The sequence below is a fragment of the Athalia rosae genome, chromosome 4 (assembly GCF_917208135.1).
Source record: "Athalia rosae chromosome 4, iyAthRosa1.1, whole genome shotgun sequence".
NCBI classification, from domain to species: Eukaryota; Metazoa; Arthropoda; class Insecta; order Hymenoptera; family Athaliidae; genus Athalia; species Athalia rosae.
This window is the reverse complement of record NC_064029.1, coordinates 7290178-7315667: the sequence shown is the minus strand read 5'-3', so window position 1 is coordinate 7315667 and position 25490 is coordinate 7290178. Positions and strand designations below refer to the sequence as shown.

General features: G+C 39.7%; 1 protein-coding gene and 4 non-coding genes across 16 annotated transcripts; 2 read left to right on the top strand and 3 right to left on the bottom strand.

Annotated features, from left to right (window-relative positions):
- Positions 1-287: 287 nt before the first annotated feature.
- LOC105692687 (NAD kinase-like) lies at positions 288-25097 on the bottom strand. 12 transcript variants are annotated; one of them, XM_012412048.3, is made up of 10 exons: positions 24492-25097; positions 21438-21482; positions 5167-5250; positions 2871-3000; positions 2656-2781; positions 2344-2515; positions 1901-2253; positions 1456-1538; positions 619-840; positions 288-535 (listed from the first exon to the last, which is right to left on the bottom strand). In XM_012412048.3, the coding sequence occupies exons 1-9, from the start codon at positions 24602-24604 to the stop codon at positions 648-650; spliced, it is 1299 nt and encodes a 432-aa protein (XP_012267471.1). In that variant the 5' UTR covers positions 24605-25097; the 3' UTR covers positions 288-535; positions 619-647. The 12 variants fall into 12 exon arrangements, with proteins under 12 accessions (XP_012267471.1, XP_012267470.1, XP_048509992.1 ...); XM_012412047.3 differs by lacking the exon at positions 1456-1538 and adding an exon at positions 1321-1403 and having other exon boundaries at positions 24492-25094; XM_048654035.1 differs by lacking the exons at positions 1456-1538; positions 21438-21482; positions 24492-25097 and adding exons at positions 1321-1403; positions 13168-13405; positions 13658-14455.
- Trnag-ucc lies at positions 17407-17478 on the top strand. The gene has a single exon. It is a non-coding gene; the product is annotated as a tRNA-Gly (tRNA).
- Trnag-ccc lies at positions 17802-17872 on the top strand. The gene has a single exon. It is a non-coding gene; the product is annotated as a tRNA-Gly (tRNA).
- Trnag-ucc lies at positions 23367-23438 on the bottom strand. The gene has a single exon. It is a non-coding gene; the product is annotated as a tRNA-Gly (tRNA).
- Positions 23659-23730, bottom strand: Trnae-cuc. Its single transcript has one exon. It is a non-coding gene; the product is annotated as a tRNA-Glu (tRNA).
- Positions 25098-25490: the final 393 nt, after the last annotated feature.

Genomic DNA, 25490 nt, shown 5'->3' with positions numbered 1-25490 from the left:
ACGAAATATCCTCTACCGATAAAAATTCACATATTGACGTTAGGAAATTATGGGTGCATAAAAATTAGTGAAGGTTTTTAACATCTCTAGAATTAGCTCCTTTGTTTTCAGAATAATAATAGTCATTAGCCGTTACATTTATAATTAATGGTAAATATTGTCTTCGTTTACTGTCATTCTGAGCTTTTGTTCTTTTTAATGATAATCATTAATTTTAATTCATTCACATCTACGCAAAAAAATTTCTGTAACACTCAGTATCCTAATAACTATATAAAATTGTATTGATTCAAGCGTTTCCTTTTTTTTTCAACGATGTATAATATTTTACCTCGACATCAGTAGTATATTATTTCTACTAAATTGATCTTGGCGATTACTTGGTCCGCTTTACCGTGTGCCTGAAGGTTTTTCGGCCCCAAAATTCGAGATGCAAATTCAACAAAAATATTGCTTCGAAAATCTCACGTAAAAGCTTTTACGTTCATCTCGTGTGGATATTCGTTAGCTCGGCGGTGACGAAAAACGTGCTCCTCTAAACAAAATAATTGTCGTATTAGAAAACCAAAATATTCTCTATTTCTCATTATCGAAGAAGAACAACACGTAGATACTTACGCAAATTGGAAGAGACACCGGACCGCTGCCTAACTATCGCGATCAAGCGAATCCAGAGTGTCGTTACTCGACGAATGAGTCAAGTCGCTCAATTCATCCAAATGTTTTTGCCTTTTGCGTACATTCCAATGCAAGCATTCAGCCAGGGATTCGAACCAGTCAGTAATTTGATCGGCGGCACAGATACTGGGCACCGGATAAATTGAAGTAGTCACCCTCAAGCTGTGGGCAAAGAAAGAAAAATGAACAAATAAATTTTAGAATATCTAATAACTGGCTGCATCACTGCAATCAGATTTATCATTATTCTGCTATAATTAACTCCATTTTTTCCACCACCAAATTGATGGTTGCAATAGAACGAAATATTTATGGCTGCATGATACCATGGTGTTATCGAATGTGTTAATGATACTTTAATGTCACCATCACCAAAACCATCGACGTAGCACAGCAGTTTCAACAGCCCACGTCCCAGTACGTTAGTCTAAACTGGCGATACATTAAGCGATTTTGTAAAATGTAGTCTATGAATATAAATTCACCCCGATGCAAAACTTCACGAATTTTTTTCCCATAATTTGAAATTATGAAGATGAAATTTGAAGCAAATAGCGACGACACGGGTGAAAGAAACAAATTTCGTATGAAGAAAAAAAAAAAGTTTATGTGACGAAACAAAATGTATCTTTTGGGACAAACCTATCCCCAACTCGAAGTTCTTGCTGATTACGTCCGTCGAAGGAGACGTAGGCTGTACTGCGTGCCTCGCTGTTGGCCATAATCTGAAAACGATAAACATTCCCAATTTAATTACGTTTATAATAATGATGTTACCTGTCTCCGTGAAACAATTCTTGTCGATTTCTTCCATCGAACGATACCCACGATGTATTTCTGCTGTCTGGTGATACCTGTATCTGATTAAAAAATCATACATGAATATGAAAACTTGAAACTAAATTTTCTTTCAGATGCTGCGAAGAATATACACGTATATCACCGAGCGGACAAACAAATGATACACCCGGAAAATCAAGAACGTACAAAAAATATGCGCATATTGTTGCCATTGACCGCAAATTGAAATGCAAAAACAGGCTGAATAAAATATAATATAAGTCGAATAATTAGATGTCTCTACTAAATTATAACAACTTCTGCATTATATAAGAAACTCCGCCAGAAAGCAGTTTTGTATTTACGTCGAAATAAATCGGCAAAATAAATGTATCTGTACTTAACACCCCTGCAACCCCCAAAAAAGATCGTTAATATATACCTTGAGCTCAACTCCAGCCGGGACAACGATTGGCCTGAAGGATAGAGAATGTGGACATATCGGGGTGACCATAATGGCCGGTACCGAGGGATGAATCATGCTGGCTCCAGCAGCAACGGCGTACGCCGTTGATCCGGTCGGTGTGCTTACTATGAGACCATCTCCTTGTACGCTCGTAACGTGTTTTCCGTCGATGTATAAATCGATATTAGAAAGATAAGGTGAAGGACCTCTGTCGACGACTACTTCGTTTAAAACCAGGAGATTGGTTGGTGGTTTTGCCGGCTGTCCTTCTTCTCCCTTTCGCATAATTATGCAACGAAGACGGCTCCTCAAAGTAAGGGCAGCGTGTCCTTAAAAATAAACGATGATTAAATTTCGTTTCCCTATGAAAAAGCATATAGAATTATTGACGTCGATTTTTGTTCGTCGTGGTAACCAACCTTCGAGAACGTTCGTGACCTGCTCCTGGAAGTTGTCGAACTCAAAAGGTGTGAGAAATCCGAGGGATCCCAAGTGAAATGCCATCACGGGAGGTACGGACTGTTGGAATAGTAGACTGGCGTAGAGCAGAGTTCCATCACCACCAAGGCAGACGATGAAGTCGATGCGGTCCTGTAGAGAATCTCTTTAAAATCCGAGAATTGTCGTAATTAACATTTCATCGAAATATCCTATCGATATTATGCTATTCAAAAACTATTCTACGACCTTATAATTATTTGCAGAAAAAAAAAAATAGCAATAATAAAAACCTGAAGATCGTCCGTTCCATCTCTGAATGTTTGGAGTCTGTCCCTTACTCCTTGAAATCTTGGATCTCTCGCCAACGCCGGATCTTCCAAAACAGATGCTTCTACGAAGACTACCATCCTTTTTTCCTGAGTCACAAAGAACAGAAATCAATCATCCGAATCTTCGCTCCGAATCGACGATTAAAAAAAAACCTGAGATCATCGAAATTATTCACCTCTATCAGCCATGTGACGAGTTGTACGAACGGTGGCAGAACCGACGAGTCTCGAACTTTTTTTATAACGAGCACAGTGAGCGGCGGTTTGTACCACGTCAACCTCTGAGAGGCAGGGTCCTGAATAGTCCTGTAAATTACACATGAAAATTTCGATCAATCGTCAAAAATCACGTGAGGACGTTACCACTGATTAATGAGGACGACAGCGACAGTGACGCAAGAATTATTCGAATAATACCACGTGAAAAAAAATTGAATGAAATTAAATAATAAAATATGGATTAATACTCGATGATGGACTGCGGCTTTGACTACGTGTTCATTTCCGTTCGGTACTCGAACAATGCGCGGTCCGACTACGTGCGGAATAATTTTTCTGATTTTTTTCCAACTTTTTTCTATTCGTTTCCGTTTTTTTTTGTTTTTTATTTTTTTGTTCCAAGCTACCACAGCCAATTGCTCATACCAAGTGCATTGTCACAGCTCGGAATTACGGCATAAGTTCAACTCACAATCAGACCACCACTCATGATTCTGTATGTTCGATGTATAATTCATATTACGGACTCATATGTGCTTCATAATAATTTATTCATAATACATGCACACCTATATACCTGACCAGGTAAAACGTGACCTATCACGTGAAGATTTAACATAACACCGATTAAGCGCCCTAAGGGAGTCCTTGAATTTGATTTCATTGATTGTTAATATATTAATCCAAAGCCATGAAATTTTGCATATATGTATGTGAGTTGAAAAACATTCTCAATTTAACACTCGCGATGAAACAGAATGAAAATTAAAATGGTACGATTCATAATTTATAGAGAACGAAATGAAATGAAATTACAGCGTCTGGTATGTAATTAACCAGCAGCAGATATTCCATATTTCAGGGCTGAATTTTTCATAATCATATTATTTCTCGTTAAAACTGTTTGTGCGTACGATTTATATATTTTTTTTTCTACTGAGCAAACTATATCGAGAAAAAAGGATTCGCAAAATTGAATCTTCGTTCGATACGTCTGTTATCGTCAGTGAATATGCACTATAAGTTCACCCGATCATCCGTGGAATGAAGTATAGCATAATGAATGAGTTTGCGAGGGAATTAGCCGTCAGATGATTATTTTATGCGCGAGAACGCAATTTTTTTTTTTCACGTTTTTATTGCGTTTCCTTGCCTTTTCTTTTGATTTATATGTGATAGGTATATATGGTATACAATATTACGGAAACGTGGAAGTAACCATATTATAATCGAGGAATAATAACCCGTATAGTTGTTTGCCTTGAGGAACGTGTATTTTTTAAATTGCAAGGAAAATACCATGACAAAAATGTGTCGATTCCGTTTGTCAGATACATCGGTTATATTTCCATACACATGTTAGGAAGGACCATCCGAGCGATCGATGCCTCTTATTCTGAGATTAATTAATAAAACAAATATATGACGTGCGTGATGGATCTAGTTCTGAATATTTTAGATGCGAATACTGCTGAGTCAGTCCTTAAATATAATATTATCGTAGCGTCGTTATTTCTAAATTATTCTGAGTCGCTACTTTCGTATCCATAAATCGATTATCCGAAGACCATTATCCGAATAAGCTACAAAAAAAAAAAAAACATATATCGGACTCCATTAGCTGATGACCAACGACTTGGTCCACTTTGTACGAGCGAAGTGACGACCGTTTTTCAAATACGTGAAAGGCTTTACGTAATCCACCTGATGGAAAATTTGAGGGTGCAGCTAAAAAAATTTTAATGACGATTTAGAATTGCAAATTTAATTGTTCGGAGAACGTATTAATCAATTTTCATTTCAAAGGATATAAACGTATATGCGATCTTTTTTGGCGCGTAGTGCGAAATGAACGAGGAAGACTTTGAAGATTCATATAAATTGCACAGCCCACCTGACGAACGGAGTTCCATGCACCATAATAATAATTGATCGTTCACCAACGCAAGTTGTAACTTTACTGCGGTGGATTAAGAATTAACCCGCATTTTTTAATACCAAACAATACAACGAATGGCGCATGCGTATCGGTGCTTAAGCATCGGACCTAAGGAAAATTTATATAAATTTATGTGCACATACGCGTGTGTATTCGCGCGGACATCACTTCTTCAACTAGCGCGAGCTACGATGATGCGCGCACACATAGGAGTGTGATGTAAAAGCTTTGAGAATTTGCCAGCCATTCTTCCACAGAATTCACATGGATTCGTTTCAATGAGACGACGATTATATTCTTGTCTTTATACTCACATGACCATAGCTGAGTTCTTCATTATTCGACCGCATGGCCCAAATTGTTGAATCGGACTTGGAGCATTGAGGCTCCTGGTTCTCCTGAAACAGTAACGAACGATGAAACCACCATTCAAACATTGATCGACGATTAATGAGTCAACTGTTTTTGTACGTCGGGATGAGGATGTCTTCGAGAATTAATTCAATCTGACTGTCACGCTTTATTCATCGTCTGCACGATTGCACAGTGCACGCTGTATAATGACGGTAAAATCGCCACATTTCGCAGCACGTGAATATAAAAATAATAGAACACACGTACCGTAAACGCACATGATACATTTTCATTCGTAATCGATAGAATGACGCGTTTTACATGAAACTAAAAAACAAAATACGAGCCTCTTTGATGTCATAGGCTAACTGAACGGCTGAATAATTTCAGAATCATTCACATTGTGATTCCATTGTTTCGGTTCGTTATAGGCATCATTGATGGCGTGCATATAATATTATTTAAATAATTTAATTTCAAATCTACAACAATATAGGAAACGTGACGACACAAATCACGCATTGACGTTCAATCGAACATTCCAGCAACCGTGTGTGACGAATACCCTGTCCGCACGTACCGCGTCTACGATTAGATTAATTAACGCTTCAACGTCTGATCTAGGATTTTTAAGTTTCAAACATTATTCTATCAGTTTTCCCTCAAATATCATCAATGTGTTCACACGCGACTCTTTTCCCTCCAGATCCGTTTGACCGATTAGATAAGATTATATAACAGAAATCGGATGAGTGAAGATAAATTCATCACTTCGATTCAAGATTCACTCAGATTCTTAGAACTTAAAATAAAAAACAAATCATTCAAAAGCTCAAAAAAGGAAGAGGGAAATGAAGGGTTGAAATTAATGAGAATTCAGAAGTTAAGAACAAAAGGAAACGATGATGATAATGAGCAGCCCCGAAGATTTTGGTGACCTGCTGCGGTATGAAAGATGAGAAGAGATGTAAAACTACCTGAGGACCCTGTTCCGAGTGGGACTTCCTAGTGGGAGTTTGGCCAGGCCATTCTCCAGCTGATCAATCTCGTAGGAAGAAGAGTAATTAGCTGCTGCGTGCCCGTTGCTTTCGGGTACCCGAAGTGGAGGAACCTGGTCTGCCATTGTAATTCGTAACAAGTAGAAGATTACGTCAACCGAACATCCAGAATCCTCTCTTTTTTTTTTTTTTTACACCGAAAACTCACTCTGCAGTTCTACGCGACGTCCGTATACCGATGGTAATTATGGTTATTTTTTTCTGATCTTTTATTCCTACTTTTCTCTTTCTTTTTTTGCTTTTTCTTTCGTCTTTAACGGACGACTATTATACACGCGATTCGCCGATCTGAACGCTCTCACAATTAGTTACAGAATAATGTTAATCACAGTTCGTTGCTTGTAGCACAAATGCCAACCGACAACTGCGGTCTTTCGTATATTCATATGACGCAACAAGAAAGTAAAATAAATAGGGGAAAACTATATATATATATAAATATAATATTAATCATCAAAGTAGGAGAAACTGAAAAAGAGAGACAGAAATTGGAAAAGAAGGAAAGAAAATGTGAAAAAAAAATTTCAATCAACCAGTTTGTCTCGCCTCGCAATGTCAATTAGAGGAACGGAAAAGTTTTCTTTTTTTTTTCTAATGTCATGAATATTATTAAATTTGTTTTTTTTTTTTTTTCTCCTTCACATCGTTAGAAAGTTTTGCACATCACGTTTAGTATGTATGTAGTAATCATATGACCGAACGATCAGGTTTTCGTTATTTTAATAACACAATATATTTTGCAGAATTAAAGTGTAATTTACAGATGAATTGTTCGTAAGCAAGAAACGATTTTGCCTGCATGTCCAACAAGGTCTTGTACGTATGCAATATGTACATACATATACTGAATATCATTCGATCACCTGTCACGTGCGTTTAGCGAGTAAGAACAAATACAGGAAATTTCAATGTTTGTCAGTTCAAAATAATTAACACACACTGTATTTTACGTTTCAAAGTTTTTTAAAGTAATAAAAATGAAAAAAAGCTCCCCAGAAAACCACTACATCCTAAACACTACATCGAGTGTTCCTCCCAAATTTGAAAACACAAAAAAATTTGGAACAGAAAATTTGAAAAAAAAAGTTTTCGCTACACCCTCATGAGTAAAACTTCAACTTGGTCTCGTGTCACGGATGGATAGAAATAATTGAAGAAAAAAAAAGAACTTTGAGTCAGTGACGGAACGAATATCACAAGCATTATGGCGAAGCGTGATCAAACAACAGGACGCAACTCTTCGTCGTCCATTGGCTTTACCATTCCGGTATAAACTGAGGAGTTGGGAACGTGAGTCCCAGAGTCAGAAGCTCGATGTCCGTAAAATAGCAGCAGCAGCAGCAGCAGCAGCAAACGATCTCGAGGACGTTAAGGCGTCGGCGGAGGGGCGTCCTTGAGAAACCTTGGGGGCCCCGTATAACAACCGACGCAACTTTGCCAGTCACCGTATGTATATAGTCATGTATATCGCGATACTACACGATCGGGCCCAAAGTCAAAAGTTTTAGCGACCCGACGAAAGCTCCTTCCTCCGAAAATCGAAAGTCGTACCGACGGATTTATCAACGATAAAATATCACCGACGGATCCCTACGGTTTCCCTGGGGCCGAAATACCTCACTGACCACCACTGATGGAATGCGTTTCACTTAAATTATAAGAAGGGAAATGCCTCTCCTCCTTCTCGCTTGATGGGCGGGTGATGTGGTTGTAAATGACGAACGATATTTGCCTCAGAGCTATACGAGCAATTAGGAAATTCCTCAGAGGGCCGAACGCGACGATAAGCATGTAACGTTCGTACATGTGTATCGAAAAGAGGGCCAACGGCTGTCGGAATTCCAGTTACAATATCCCAAATCTTACACCACGTCAAGCGAAACCGTGAAAAAGTGAAAAAAAAAAAAAATCACGTCTACCTGGTTACAGCGGTTCGTGTTATACTTACACATGTTTTCAATCAAATCTAATACAGATCCGAGATTATCGCGATTAAAAGATTCGTATCATCCCGTACCTATCTATACGCAATCTTCTCTAATGGCGATTATACCTGATAATCTAGTGACGCTATAAGGTGAGCATCGATAGATTTCGGGTACTCAACAATCGAGATGGTTGTGAAACACTTTATTTTTTGGTAAAAAAAAATATTAGTATTATCATTGGCGAGTCACTAGAGATTTTGAAACTTTGAATTATATACTTTAATAGGGGGTAAATAAAACTTCGCGTGAGACCATCTATTACAAAACGAATCAAATATACGAACGAATGACGTTGTTATAGTTCAGAAAACTCAAGGATAGTAGAATTGCGAAATATCTGATATATTTAACGAAATTTTTCTAAAAACACTAATGAAACTGATTAAACTCTTATCTCCGCTGTTTCAACGAGTCTCGATCTCACGACATAATCGACGTTAGATCAGATGACTTGACTCCGCAGACAATATCGAAAAATCTCGTTAGATTTGATTATTTCTCCAGATATGTACGCTGGTGAAAAAAAAAAAAAAGGAACACAAATAAATAAATGAAAGCAAATCAGCGTCGTCAGTTAAATAACTCCGCACATAGAATATCACGGGGTCAGGGGTCATCGTTAGTGTCGGTTTGAGGAGATTAGTCACGATGCGTTCGAAAGGTTCAGAGATTCACTTTACAGGAATATGTGTTCAACGAATATAAAAATGGTATATTAAAACCGGTGCATTACGGCGTGCAATTTCGAACGTCGATCTGCAAGATATGTCGAATCACTGCAACCAACTCAAGGACCACGATGTCGAAAGATAGATACAGTTTGGTTGGTTCGGCGGTTACGAGATTTGTTGAAGAGTGTAGTAAATGATTACCTCTTTAGTTGTCAATGCCAAAGTTCTTCGTAAAAACCACACTTTTTTTTTACTCTCTCTCTCTCTCTGTCTCTCTCTCTCTCTTTTACTACACGTTAAATTACTCAAGAGAATATGAATATACAATTTTATGTGGTACGTATACAATATGAGTCATCAGGAAGAACCTTCGACTCTGTAAAATGCGAGTCCTGAGAACGAACTCGTGATTTTTATTTCACCAAATAAATAAAACTTTGACGAACGACTCGCTGCGATGGAGCGAATTTTTTTTTCTTTCAACGAACACCGCATGCGAGGACCCGACGATAATTTAACGAACTTTTATAATTTTATTAGAAAAACGAGCGTTCAAGTTTCACCGCGATTCAACGAACCTCGTCGCAAGGGAATCAGTATCGTACTGACGAACCAAACAAGATACACCGCTCTATATCGCCGAGAAATATGTCAAGAGGGTAATGTGAAACAAACAAAATTAATTGTTAGTCTGAATAGGCAGTCGGGAGAGATAAGACCTCTTTATGTGAGCCCGATTATCGCACACTATGACGCACAGATAATCGTTGGATGAAATTTGTATAAACGCGAGTTTGGTACACGTTGCGCGCATATGCTTAACACGCCTTATCTATTACCTACCTACGTTGGATTATTCTTTCCTCAATTCGCGAGATGTGCATCGAAACGGCGGTGCGCTCGAATGCGGGAAAAAGAATTTGCTTTCACTCTTTTTTTTCCATGAAATTTTTACACTCGGTCGATCGGATCCTCGCGCAGGGCGATCGATTATTATCGACAATTTACCGTGTTCATGCGACGCTCTTGTACTTTCTAATCGGTTTGTTGGACATTATGTTCGCTGAATCGGCTAGGAAATTAAATGCCGTGTATACCTGAGCTGGTTTTAATAGCGAACAAAAACTTGTAGCATGGAAGTTTTTTCGATACGGATAATCGACGCAGGCATAGTGCAGTAATTGAAGAAAAATTTCTATTCACCGCAATCTTGTAAATTTAATCCCGAGAATCCATTCGACTAGCAAAAATTCGTTACATCATGGGTTAGCATAAAATTTGGACCGCGAATAGAATTGAAATCAAAAAAACAAGAGCAGGAATCATGCGGACCCGCAGATCATGTATTGTCCAGCGTTGACCGCGTGCCGATGCGGAGTGCGTTTTTACAGACGGTAGGTAGGAAAAGAATATTTTTGTACATTGTACAGCGAAACAACACAAATGCCTCTTTCCCGACAATGAGTACAGCGTACCGGGTATACCGTATAATTTACCAGAGCGCGTTGCACGGACGGATTCTCGAAGGTTGGAAATCTCCCGCAGCGGTCGATCTTTGCGTTACGCTGCGCTACAACTGCAACCGGAAACAGGTGCTGTTATAAATTAGCGAACACGTGAAACGATGAAACATGAGGTAGCTAGCAGCGGAAAGCTCGCTGAAATCTACGGTCTGACATACCCAAGTAAAACTTGATCCTGAACGAAATGCCACGATTCATTCCGATCGAACAGTTAAAAATAGTGTCGAAAAGGACTTCGTGGAACGAACCATTGGGGCTAATTTCAAGTACGATTGGTGAAGTGCTAATCGTTGCCCTTGATTTCTCTCTAACTATTCCGAGAATAATTATAATTCAATCGTTATAATTATAAGATTCGGATTAACATTATATTAATTAGTAGTTATCGATATTTGCGATATGATTAGGTGGTAATTGCGAAACAAAAGAAAAGTGCGAAATTGTTGTGATATAGGAAAGACGAAAGCCATGTTCATACCCTGATCAAGGATTTTAATATCTTCAGTTATTATGTGGTCCTACCTTAATTCGATCTCGGCGTCATCGACGATACTCAAACACCGGGACATCGATTCCATGTTTCTTATAATACGTGGAAGTAAATATGTGAAACGTGAGTTATTTTCAATAACGTGCTATCGAAGTTAAATATTAACATTATACATGGCGTACGAGTGTATTGTATATCACATACACACACGATAATATGCGCAAGCTTGTGCCTCGCGCTTCGATACTGATTGGTAAGCACAATTTTTTAGTTCGTTCACAGCAGCTGAGAACGACGTTTTGTGTCGTCGCGACGTACACCGTCGCGACGTCGCTCGTCTGCGCATGTTCAAGAATTATTTTACAAAGATCAATTTCAACCAAGTTGTACATACGCAAGATAAACCAGAGCTCCGATTTTCCGACGCTGAAATAACTGGGAATTTCAATTCGCTTTCCATAGGTTGAAATAAAGTTATATTCGAATAAGAAAACGCGAAAAAACGAATAAATAAATTATCACTGTTCGTCGGATGCTGCGATCCCGTCGACGTTGAAAAGAAACAACGTTTGAAATCCCCTTATCATTCGTACCGATGAGAATCAATCTTGGAATCAACTCAAAATCCTTGGAAATGGAGGCTGGGATGATCGGGGGTCCAGACATTTGTGTTTCGTTGAATGGATGTAAAAAAATGAGAAAAGAATTCCTGTACCGGAAATCAAACCCGAGCCTCCTGGGTGAGAGCCAGGTATCCTAGCTTCTTCTTTTTTTAATTCTAAATAAGTTTATTTGAGACGGCCTTTTTTCCTTTTTCCAGCAAACCATACCGGACCGATGGAACACATAGTCGAAATGGTGGGCCGTATGGACCAGTTCATCCAGAATCGTGATTAAAACTTTATCATACATAGAAGACTTCAGAGTATCGAACGTAGAAAATAGATTCCCATCGAGTCGATCTAAAATTATTCTTCCGCAAATTTTCCGCCGATTAATTATGATTGAAATAATTTTGAATAATTCGTTACGCACGAAGCGATATCAAAAACGTAATCGATCGATCGGGAGGTTCGATAATATATTATACGCGGAGACCTGCTAATTATTTTATCATGTAAATTTAGCGGTCCACGATTTACCGCGTGCTAATACTCGATTGACACCTATGCTACGTGTAGGTATGAGGTGATGTTATGCTAATATTTGAAAATGAAAGAGAAAAGAAAAGATCTTTGCAAAGATATGAGAAATGATAATATTACGCTACACCGAATCGATGCCGCTGACGGAGGAGGCAGGAAATACGACGATATATATCGAAATGAATCCATTCAACACACGTATTTTATACATCTACATGATACTTCGTTATAATGAGATGAAATTCGTTGAAAAAAAAAAATTGTATCCCTGTACGATGAAAACGCACGGGGTGTATAATCTCGTGGGTTCTGACAAACGTCGTCGAACCCCGTTTCCAATGATATTCAATGGAAAGTAACTCGACAGGCATATCTCACTCGAGAAATATCCTGAGAAGTGAAATATACGAGCACTGTAATGATACCTGCGTATCAAAAAATGTCTGAGGAACGATCGTCAAATTGTAATAAAAGTGAAGATTTCTATTCAAGACTATAACGTAATCAGGCGAGAGAAAAATGAGGACGACGCGTAAGAAACACGTTACACGTGAAATACATTCACTTCGAGTACATCGCAACCCTCTTTAATCTGGATATGGGAACACGTATAGGGATTCTCATTTTCCGGGTGTTTAGGGCTACGACGAAACTAAACAGATCCTATAGGGTTTCGGCCTCGCCTCTCTTCTCCTGTTCCGAATTTATGAATTATGGTTTCTACTCCTCATCCGTAGGTCGACACCGATTCTATTCATTCTGATTACTCATAGCGATTGAAGAAAGACGTTTTCGTAAATCGACCAAAATTTGAAAGGTGATCAAATATTTGATGGCTACTATCTGAACACGGTCAAATAACGCGAACCACGTATATGTATGTATGTGCTATACACATTGAGGGCTAAGAATCAGAAGTGCGTAATCCACGCGCTCCGACTTTCAATAAATTTTGGGACTGTTCTTGAAAATCGAAAAAAAAGGTTTTTTTGTTTTTTTTTGGATTACGCCATTCCGGATTCAACTCTCTTTTTTTTTTTTTTTTTCGATTGATATGGCACGTATGTATATTGTTTTTCAACTCACGGCCAAGTACCGGAGCGTTTCCGTCGCCTCGTAGCGCTTCCTTCGTCGTCATCGTCGTCGGTGAATTTGGTTCTTCTGTCAAGTAATTCACTGACACTTCGTGTGCGCGGTCTTTCCCTCATTCTTTCCATTCTTTATTTATCTCCTAATGAAAACGAGGAACGAGAGCCTGCAGGGAACGTTGATATCCGAAGAGAGGAACATTATGTCCTGAAGGAGAGATCCCGGTTCGTCGCAGCTACGGAATACGAGGTAGTAAAGCAGTAAACCGAAGTAGCCCAACAGACGAGTGAGCGTTCTCTGATCAAAAAGAAGTAGAACTCGATTCCTTGTCGATCGATCGCGTGGGCAACAAAATCCGATCCGAAAACCTCATGACTCTCTAGTTTCCACGGCGGTATATCTTGAGTTCAATTTATTACACCCACATAGATATGGGTACAATAAAATGAAAGAGAAGGAGAAGACAACACGAAAACGGATCACTTACGTGGGAGGAACAGACGGCAAAAACTTTGGGCGATTAATTATTTCCGACTATCGTATCCTCGTATCGCGCCTTAATTGAAACAAGATTTTTTATTTCGTGCAGCCAGCGATGAAATTAAGTTGTTTTTTTTTTTCTTTTTTTTTTTTCTTCACGTGATCACTCGTCGTAGATCCGGCAGTTTTGGTAGCGTACATTCATATCCTTTCACCGTTCGGTATATTCGTTATCCAAAAAATCAGTTCAGATTTACGAGTTCACAGCGATCAGCTGTTGACCGTACAACGAAGTGTAGCCGACTATCGGACGGCTCTGTGGAACTTTCTTTTTTAGCAAGAATTCACTAATTTATTCATTTATTCACTCAACAACTACCAGTTCGATAGAAATCCTTTCCTCGTTTAAATTTTACCGTAGGTACATAAAGAACACACTCGGTACTCTCGTCACGACGAAGCGAACGATTATTACTGACGATTATTTTCCGACAATCGGCCGTACGTATACCATATCACGTTTGTTCGTTACCACAGCGTAAAGTCGTGGAATTCAATCCGCGTGTATCTCCGTAACAGGAGTTCGCGGGAAGTTCGTTTTATTTTAATGAAAAATGAGACTCGAAATCTCTTCTCAAATATCTCCATTTATTGTTAGATCCGCTCCGTCAGCGACCGCGCACGAACTGCAGCATCTCACGTATACGACCGCAAATATCATTCCGAGGTTTTGCCGCGTGGACGAAAAAATATTTAATTCAAACAATATACCGTCCATGATTTAATGCGGTTGACCAAAAAAAAAAAAAAACAAAAAAAAAACAAACGAAAAAGAAACCAATGAAATTGAATTCACCTTGGGAAATTAAAACGCCTTCAAACCTAGTTCATTCAAAAGTCCACTGATATACAACTGTACAGCGTTTACATCTAACGGCACCTCACCGGAGTTTTATTTTATCTTATCTCATCTGACGTCCGCTGTACGTGCGGTGGCGACTTTTTAAAACTGTTGTACTTCGGATTCCGGATCGAAACGAAACGCGTGTATCATAAAAATATCTACTGTAACTCGGGCTGTTCAGTGATAATATGGAGATAAAGCGACACCGACAATAAGGCGGCAACTCCACTGGGCGTATATTATTTTCTAGGCGTTGAAAAGAAAATTCTACTCCCATTCGATACACTCCGTGACCGGCACCTGCGACTACGGCTTCGCAGAGTTCACTGAGAACTGCTGGGGACTCCAGTCGTCGAAGTAGAAAAGTCGCCCGCGGCCGGACGTACGTTGCGTTCCCTCGGGGCCCGGGTCAAACCCCCAGACACTCTTCCTCTTGCCAACAGACGCCAACAGTTGGAGGAGGAACCGAGGAGATCGCCGCAGACCGTATCCTCCACGTCCCGTTGGAACCCCCGCGTGACTGACTCCGAATGCCCTAAACCGTACGACGCCGACCTTATCGTGGCCACTGGGATCGGAAGAAAAACCAAACGGAAAAACTTGCCCTACGTGCTTTTATTTGAGTCGAGAAAATTTGACTCCTTCGACCCCCGACGACGAGGTATCTTTTCGTCGTTGGACTCGATCGGATTCGATATCGAATTGCGAATTTGTAACGAGGAGAAATTTTTTTAAAACTTGCGACGCGAGGAGATCAGACAAAACAAAAATAGAAAACATGGAATCGGTGCGCGTTTCGCGACATAACGTGCACCTGCGGCGTATCTAGTAGTGGAACGGAAACGCGAACTCTACACTTTCGCTGCTTTATGGGATGAATAAGTGCACGCGTGGCCGTTACGGGTAAAAAAAACAAGAAAAAAAAAACAAAAAAAAATGAACAAATAGACAAATAAATGAATAGAACGAGGGGAAACAAATGGCGTGACGCACTTTAAAACGTGAGTGCTTGCACACGTAATATTATTATATCCGCACCGTGCATACGCGATGATCTACGTCAGTTTTACCGGTGTAAACGTGATAAACGAAGAACAGATATTATTGCGATACGCAGGTAGAGTCGTAGCCGTAGACTTTCTCGTTTCTACGAACCCAATAATACGAGGCCACAAGTGCACCACACGCCTGCACGAACTATCTCACAAATTGTACGAGTTAAAATATCCCCATCTATACGCGGTCTCGGTCTTTCGTAAAGTTAGCGCTTCATTTTTCACTTCATTTTCTATCGAATTTTCATCGCCGCATCCGTTTACGCGAATCTGTGATAATTGCATCTTCCATTTTCATCGTGAAAAACGCGGTGCACGTTGGGTTGCGTACCTCCGAGGCGTGAGTGTGAACGTTGCGCGGCGATCGTTTGAATAATTTACACCCGTCATATCATCGATATCGTTTTTTTTGAGTATCACATTCGTATCATGACCCAACTCTGTGTACCGACGCACGTATGTAGAGTGAAAAGAAGCTCTTACATAATCTGGAACTTAAACCACTTGTGACATTAACAGCTGAACTATAACTACGAGTTAAAACTGAGCTAAACGAGTCGCGACTTACGTAATACTTTCGTCTAACGAGTGTTATCTGTATCATGGATATATTTCTGTGTATTATTTATGTATCGAGTATAACGTATGAAGATATGTAGGTACGCTGTACGGCAATCCGCCCATGTAACGTACAAATGGAATTATCATTCACGAGGCATCGAAGCACAATTTTCGAACGACGAACCCATTTTTTAACGGTACAGGGTTTTGAATCAGGTAGCGTTTTTTCGAGTAATATAGAAAAAACGTGCGTGTAAAAATGCATCGAATGTACGGTACACATATCTGGCGAAAAGTGAGAAGAGAAGATAAGAATGCGAGGGGGGAAGATGGATGGGCGATTCCGAGGGTAATTCCAAAGCGGAAGTTAGCTCGTGCCGAGACTTCCGTTTCGTGAAATGATCGTGCGGTTTAATGAATCGTCCTTATGTCAATGGCCGTAACCTTTGACCCAACTGGCTGCACCGCAACCTGGCAACGAGGGGATTATTTTAATCCTATAGAAAAAGTTGCGCAGGACGCTTCTTTGGAATAAATCATTTGAATTACGTTGAAATTCCTGTGATTCGTCGAGTATTTATACATGCGTTTGACTTCAACGGAATTTCAATCTGATAGACGATCTTATTTTCATTGGATTCAAATCATGGCATAAAATTATATGAGGTGGAAACGCGAATTGAAACCAACGACATATAGAATGGTATTCGGTAAATGAAAAATACAATTAACTTGGCAAAGAAAAGAAAAGAAAAAAGAAAATTGAAAAAAAACAAAAAGTGCTGGTATGAGAATTACGCACAGTACGAAGAACTCGCGGCCATGAACCAGGGTAAACTCTTGACCCGAGTTATTTTGGCCGGAGAGAATGAGGTGCCTCGTACTACTCACCACACGTGCAATGCGTACATCGAGATTAATCAGCGATTTTACACAACGTGCAGAGCTAAAGTCGGACGAGCTAATTTTACTTGCAACGCATGCGAAAAACGGAGCAATGCTCTTCGGTCTACACTTCCTGTATTTAACACAACGGGTGACTCCGTACATTAATTTTTTCAACTACCCTCAAAATATATTGGCGGTAACTTGTTATATTTTCGGTTTCAAGTTCGTAATACTTCAAGATACGGTCACTCGATTGCGTAATGAATAATTTTATCAAAGTTTTTAATTAGGCGTAAAAATTTTCAATTCCTCATCTGGAGATGCTGTATATTTCTAGAAACATCAAGTGCGATGGTGGTGTAATGGTCAGCATAGTTGCCTTCCAAGCAGTTGATCCGGGTTCGATTCCCGGCCATCGCACTCGTATTTTTGCATTTTCGTGAAAGATCGGTTGCGAGTGACCAAAATTAACAGATTTTATGGCTACCGGCTCGATTAATTTTATGACTTCGTTCCATGAATTTTTCAAGTCAATCGATTGCTGGCGTTATTTTGATATTCAGCCCGAGCAAAGACCTATCCGGAATTATGAAAGAAAATCATCGATTACGTAACTCGGCTTTTCATCAATTTCCTTGGTTCATCAAAATCTAGCGGAAAATTTTTAATCTCGTGACGATTAACGTGTGTAATTTTTCTCCAAATACAATATCAGAATTCAACTGTTTCAAGTCGTAACAAGCGCACTGCTGGTGTAGTGGTATCATGCAAGATTCCCATTCTTGCGACCCGGGTTCGATTCCCGGGCAGTGCACGTTTTTTTTTAGTTTTTAAATTCCTCAATTTCACTTCCTTTCGTTCATTTTTTCATCGCGATCGCAATGTGATCAGTCAGCTTCACGATTAATTTGTTCGTAAACAAATTAAATCAGAGTTTAAAACTGCAGTCGGTCGCGGTTGGGAATTTAAACTTTCATCCAAGTTTGTTGAGATAAAAAAGTCAGGCAAAGTAGGAAGTTTTCACCGATCAAAACTTGAATGAATTTTTAATTCAACGCTGGATCACGTCCGTACAAAATAAACGACGTCGCGTACGTATCGGAACAGATAAGACTGGAAGATTCCAAACTTCAAGAGTCACCGGCGAACGATTCTACAAATCGAATCAATGATATAATATCGTACAATTCACGTACGATAAATTCTTCGTTTTTTTTCAATTTTCACATCGACTCGGGTCATGATGTCACACGAAGAAGACACGTGCGAGCGCGAAAGGATGCTGTACACATTTGAAAATGTGTATAACAAATTTTTATGCGTAAATGTATACATATATTTATATTTTACTACCTGATTGCGTTGTTGATAATGACGTTTCGCGTTCTGAGCGCTGCTTTTAAAATACTCCTCGTATAATATATCATCACAATTATAGAATACGTGAACACCGTACATCTCTTAAGCTCTTGTGAAGCGTAAGATCCCTCAACTTGGCAAATATTTTTGCTACAGATAACGCGAACCTCTCGATAACCCTTCAATGCCACGTGAAATATTATATTGACTATCGGGATCGTTCGTAACGTTAAATATATTTATATTCCTTCTCATATACCGTATAAAGTTATTTGAGTCACTTGAGCGAATATGTGTATATTGTATTCGAGTCACGCGAGTTCCATTATCCTTTTACGTTACATCTGTATACGAAGATACATTATATGCGGACATCTCATTCGGCAATGCCGAAGGGGAACAATTCCGACACCACAACTTTTTATTTCAATTTGATTATCTTTTTCTCTTTTTCTCTCAGCATGCAGCGCACAATTTTTGAAATTACATCATCACCGCGCACCACCGTCACGGTCGTCGTCGCGATTATTTCACTCTATCGATCACATCGGTTGTATTTTTTCCTTCAAATTACACACATCAAGCGAAGTGCTGTGTACTCGGGTTTCGAATTTTATCGAGCGAGATAGACCGCGACGAACTAAATTTTTTTCCAACACATAGAAACGTTTCTATCAATCTATCGACACATTGAACTTGCTACGGTAGGTAGATACGATAAACTCAGGAGCGCGAAGTACTGTTCACGATTGAATTATGAGAACTGTTATAAGTTTGAACAGCTGCAAACAATATATATGCGAGTATATCACATCGGAAAGACTTTGACCTATTAGAAGACCGCGAGGCCGCACAGAGCGTACTCGTATGTCTCACACACACGTGTATATCTATGCATGTACAGATAACACGCTATTTCTATTTACCGTTAAACATTCATTGAACAAACTAACGCGTGTGTCATTCTTGAAAGCTGCAATCTTCGATTATTATTAAGGCTGCGCGTTCGCCGAGTGAAGAACAAAAGGAAAAAGGAATTGAATGAATCGTTCGTGTTGCATAAAAGGCTCAAAAAGTTACAATATTCTTTTCGGTTAGCGATAAAAAAATTATCACAAAGATTTGGTACGACTTTGGTATACATAGAAAAGTGGCTACAGCCGAAAAAGAGAATTTTCATAAAATCCGGGTCGAACTCGGTCGATCGCCTTACTTTCCTAAATTCATCTTTTTCTTCTCATAGATAGACTTTTTCTTATTTTCTCTCCGCTGTTCGAGCACATATTTTTTCAGGAGAGAAAGCCGGAAGTGAATAATAATGAAGAAAAATGAACCGATTCGAAACTATAACTCCAAGACGCTACACTACGTCCATCCCGCGATTCTAGCCTCGCGCGTAAAACGCTCAGAACTTATGGAATGAATAACGTACCATCGAAAAACAAGAGTAATGTGAAATGGCGTTGAAAAAAAAAAAAAAAAAAAGAAATCAACGGCGATATGCTCACCACACGGAGAGATCTTCTAAGGAATGGAATCCGCTGCTACTTGAGGGGGAAAGCGACATGTTGATCCTGGAGATTCGCGTTACACCGCAGCCTCGCGGCGGTAATTGATGAGGTGCAAAACGGTCGAACCTCCCGTTTACAGTTCGAACGATGAAAACGAGCGTAGGGACTTCCGAAGGTCGGTGCAACGACGACGGTAGTGAAAATAATAATTAGAAGTACCTCGAGTGCCCCGGTAAGAAGTATATGCGTGACGTATGGTTAGATCTCACAGACTTACTTCTCCCGCAACAACGACTATAATCAACTCTTCGAGAAAGTAAGTGCAGTATTAAGTAGGTATGTGACGAAGCGTATCGTCCCACCTGAACGTTACTTTAACTTTTAACTCGCTACTCGTTTGGCGACGATCACCGGCGACCTGCACTTCCGCGTCTTTTATATACGCGCGAAGTATTTATCGGCGGTACGTATTTACTCGCGAAACGATCGAGCCGATTGTGCGAACCGAACCGTTGATTCGATTCTCATTATTATTCGACGACGACGCGAGCTGATCGCTTGTAAACATGTACTGACGAATTTTCTTTCACCCTTTTTTCTTCATTCGGTATACACCGGTACTCGCGTCAGGCACGCGGAACACAATGTAATAATGAGAAAACCTCGTTGAACCGAATCGCGAGGAAATATTACTGCAGCGTTTGCATTTCGATGTCGTCCACGCAGCTGTTTGCACCTGACGCAAAAGTAGGGCTCGATGTAAATCGATTTTGACACCTTAGCAGGCTGTACGAAATCGATGAGCCGTTGTAGGTCAGTTGGTTGTTCTTTGAAATTGACGTGTAGCTGATTTGGCATAATTTTAATCGCTCGGTGTCGTATGGATATTTTATAGAAATTGACCGCAGATATCCTGCGGCCGAATGAGCGTCACTGGACACTTCCGAGCCACTCGGACCTTATGGAACTTTCGTGAAATATTTTCTGTCTGCTCCAAAGATAGCTTCGGGTTATTCGAAAATCAAGACATGTGCTAGAATTACGTCATCGACCTCTCGTTATAGTCTAGACAAATGTCAACTTTCTAGTTTTTGTACTCTACCTTATGTCCACGTACGGTTCTCTCCTCATATCACCGGACCTATGTGCAGTAAATTTTGTTACCATTTTTTTTTTTTTTTTTTTTGTGTGTTCGTATAACGCTATAAGGGCCGAAATTCAAATTTCTACGACTAACCGTACATGCAGATACTAAAAAAAAACGAATAGCATACTTTCAAAATTTAGTGGTTTTCGAAAAAAAAAATTAATACATTGGGTCTGCTATAATTGGGATCCAAAGAGACGGACGATTACGAAAAATACGTAACTATTAAGATGCAGTCGCTATATGGTAAACGTTATCGAAAAAAAACATCACAACAAAAATTAATAATCATAAGTGCAAACCGTAAAAAAAACAACATGCAGATGGAGCCAGCTACAAAGTGCAAAGTTATTAACTTTTACCTTCGTGGCTCCGGCGGTTCAACCGATAAAGTGGTCTGCGATTCGCTTCAAGAAAAAACGAAAAAATAGTTATTAGAAAATTGGGACTTCGATGTCAGAATAATATAGGCGAATCAACTTCTTTTTTTTTTTTTAGGGTGAGCAGACGATAGGAATTTTTTCGTCACCCTATCATGGGTATGGAATCTTATCCAACATTGTCGATGTGAAAACAAATTGAATTGTCACATAACGAAGATAGATAAATCGGTTTTCGACTGAAATTTTCTTCACAGATTGATCACTGCGTAATCGTAGTTCAACCGAAACAGGCCTTCGTTTCGTAATAATTAATTTGACTTACGGACGGGCTTACACGGTGCACTATAGACGAGTTGAAAATTTGTAAATATTTTTCTGCATTAGTTACAGTGGCCTAGTAACGTTTGACTCTGGCCTGAGCCAAAATCTACATTGCGAAGAGGAAATAGTAAAAATAGGCTTTCGAAGTTATTCGCTCGCAGCTACAATGGTGTAGGTGCAGATCATTGATCAGCGTCTAGTATAGAGAACGATAGTAAAAATGCCTCGGGAAAACACACTAGCTCATTCGTTACGTAAACCTCGTCCATGGACAGCGTAAAATGCGGGGTAGATGGGCGAGAAATAGGCGACAGATTTTCTCCATCCTAGACCAGTAAAAGCGTCGGTGTAATTTTCGATTCGGAAAATGGGTTTTCTTAAATTTCCAGACATCTGATTCATGTGGAAGAATTATTCGCGGCGAAAAAAGACCGCGTTAAATAGATAATCGCACATTCACCGCGAAATAAAATAGCGTGATAAATAATCGGCGGTGCGGTATACCGGAGCGACAATGAGGAGGTGGAAGTCGATTGAGATTGAAACCTTGACTTCGATTCGCCTTCTTCGAAGCCCTTCGAAACCGAGAATCAAGATGCAATCAGAAATACAACCGTCGATTTACATGATGAATTATTCATGGATATAACGATACGCTGTTCATCTATGGAACAACGATTGTCGATAATCCAGATTGATGTCGACCATTTTCCGATCGAATGCACCTAGAACTTGAAAAATAACGTCGCGAATCCCCGAGCAAGCGACACGCGGTTCAACGATTATTCAATAATCGCGATTCGATGCTAATTTTACCGCGAAACTTTGCGGACTTTCGAAAGTATCAGAAGTATCTTTTCCGAAACTGTTCGTTGATCGGGAATCGATAAATTCCGAGGAAAGATTAGGACCCGTCAAACCCATTCGCCTATACGTACGTAACATCGAAAACAAACTCATTAAAAATCGATTTGTCAATGTTATCACCTCGCATAATTTCCACTACGATTACTACGACGAATAGAGAAGATTTTTTTTCTTCAGTTCAGTAATCCACAAATGAAGTAGATCGCTTGACCGTAGAAGGAAAAATTCCAAGTTTCCATTTGAAATGGAAGAAAACTGTATCGCGACTCGATTCGATTGTATGACATCGAAAAATACTTTGCATCGAGTACGGTGGTAATTACATTGGGGTACAGGTACATAAATATATATGTATATATTATGTATAAACCGTGTATCGCATTGTGCCCGCAGGATAAATGAAAAAGAGAACGTTAAATCGTTACAGCTGAGTTCTACCGGTACATAGAGTTTTTAACAACTGGTCCGTAAAAAATACTAACCAAGTCCAGCCCATTTCTAGCCTTGGCACAGTTAGTAAAAATCATCGATAGAACATTTGTGCAGAGAACTGTAACTGCAAATCGTTACAAACGATACAGCCCCGTAGCCTCTTTGCGAAACCGACGCCTGTTCTACTTCGGAGGTTAATTAAATAAATAACCAACCCCTCGTGGGTATTATCCTTTCGGACAATCGAACGAGAACAAAAAGTAAAATTATCGAAGGCAAAAAGTAACGTGCGATGGCCGGGAATCGAACCCGGATCAACTGCTTGGAAGGCAACTATGCTGACCATTACACCACCATCGCACACGCTTTCAATGGCGTAAGCAAAATATCGCAGTCACAAGAAAATCCGGGATGAATGGAAAGATTTATTCGATGTATAACAAATTTGTACGTCAAATAGAAAGATTGATAAAAAATTTTGATTCTAATAGGCTCGAACAGAGCAGCAAACTTGACTGATAACCCGTCCAAGCCCAAAGATTGAGATGGATCCGACTGTAAGATGAAAAATCCAAAAAATTTCCGGTACCGGGAATCGAACCCGAGCCTCCTGGGTGAGAGCCAGGTATCCTAGCCACTAGACCATACCGGATCTTGTTTCGACAATTGTTATGATTTTCTGAGAGCCAAGAGAATCGTCCTTCGATTGAATATTCAATTGCCACATATTTTTGTAAATCCGGTAAACGAGACTCAATTTGCAATTGAAATTTTTTTAGATTTCAACGATGACACGCGAGTATTCATCTGTTAGCACAAGTACGTCCGGTCAATACTCATCATTCATACAGCGTTGGGTGTCATTCGTATCTATGTGTATAATATCTACTTTTAAGCCGCATTGAGAAATTGTTGTTATTTTAGGCTAAAATTATAATAATCAACTTCCGCTTGGATGGCTAATTTAGGTTCAACAAATTTGGATCCGTGATGACTATGGATTACCTGTTATCTGATGTGCCTATATGTAATCTATCCGCGTTTAGGACTGGCTGAAATAAATAATCTATCTGCGTTGAAAGGTTTTTTTTATATATTTTTTCGCATCAGCGTTGCAGTGCGAATATACTTTGAAACAAAAAACTTGTACAGACATTATAATTGCGCGGACCTGTTCCGGTTGATGAAAATAAAATTCTATAATTAAAGTACCACAATTTGCGGCAAAAGGGAGGGGAGATGCATGAGAATAATTTAAGAACCGAGGTAACGACACCACATAATCATATTTAAACAAACGACACATTTTTATAATTGTCGACTTTTCCTCCTGAAAGGTCGGAGGGCGCAAGTTATAATTAATGTAGTTCAGAAAACGTAATGCGACGAGGTAGAAAGTTACGAATGTTTTACCTAAAGGTTTGTTGTTTGTCTTGCATCCGAGAAACGGCAGTTTTCTTAGGTCTTTTCCCATCGAGTTCCAAGTCCACCATGGCCTTAGCCAAGTGTAGATCCCTTTCGTTCATTACAGCGAATCGTCGACGATTAAAAACCAATCAAAACCACCTATGGAACCCGCGCACAACGCGTCGACCTATCTCGTCGTGTGATCACCACAAACTGATTCACTTCTGCACTGTATCTGTTCTGCTTCTATTTGAAACGTCAAAATATAAGTCACGCTTATATCATGGCCTTGACGTATAACGCACCGAAAGATGTCTCCTCTACGTAGACAGGAGAGCAGGCAATAGAAAATGATAATACACGTTAACCTACAAGACCACTGCGTTGCTTTTTATCGAGACTCGATGGCGGTGGTCAAAATTTATTGTCACGCGTTCGAAGGGTCGCTGGCTACTGGAGCGATTTTTCCACCGGCCACGCACCGTTTCGGCGCTAATCCCGACAATGAGTACGAAATGCGAATACCGATCGGATCCTCGTTGCAAACCGTTTTCTATACACAATAAGTTCAAATCGTTATCAGTTCGCGGTTTTACCGGATTGTCAACCGCTATTGGGGAATCAGCTGACGACTTCTGAACCGCGCGAGATGCAGGATAATCTGAAACATGGCTTTACTGGCGCTCCACAACTCGTCGTTACCTCCAGTTCCTCACCGCGCATGACGAGATTAACGAAGCAAAACCCAGTGTGGGGATTAAGATTATGAAGATCGTTGGTCAAATTCGAACCGAGAAGCTAGCGAATCCCAAATTACGTAGTACCATTTAACACCCTACCCGATTTTTTTCTTCTTCACAGATTTCAGCGAAGAGTACGAAGACATCGGTGCAGAAAGTCTCTGGAAATAAATTTAATATCACCGAGATCATTGCGCAATTCCTTTTGTAAACACTCCAGGCTTTGTACAATGATTATAGATGCATGTTAATTTTTTTTGATTTT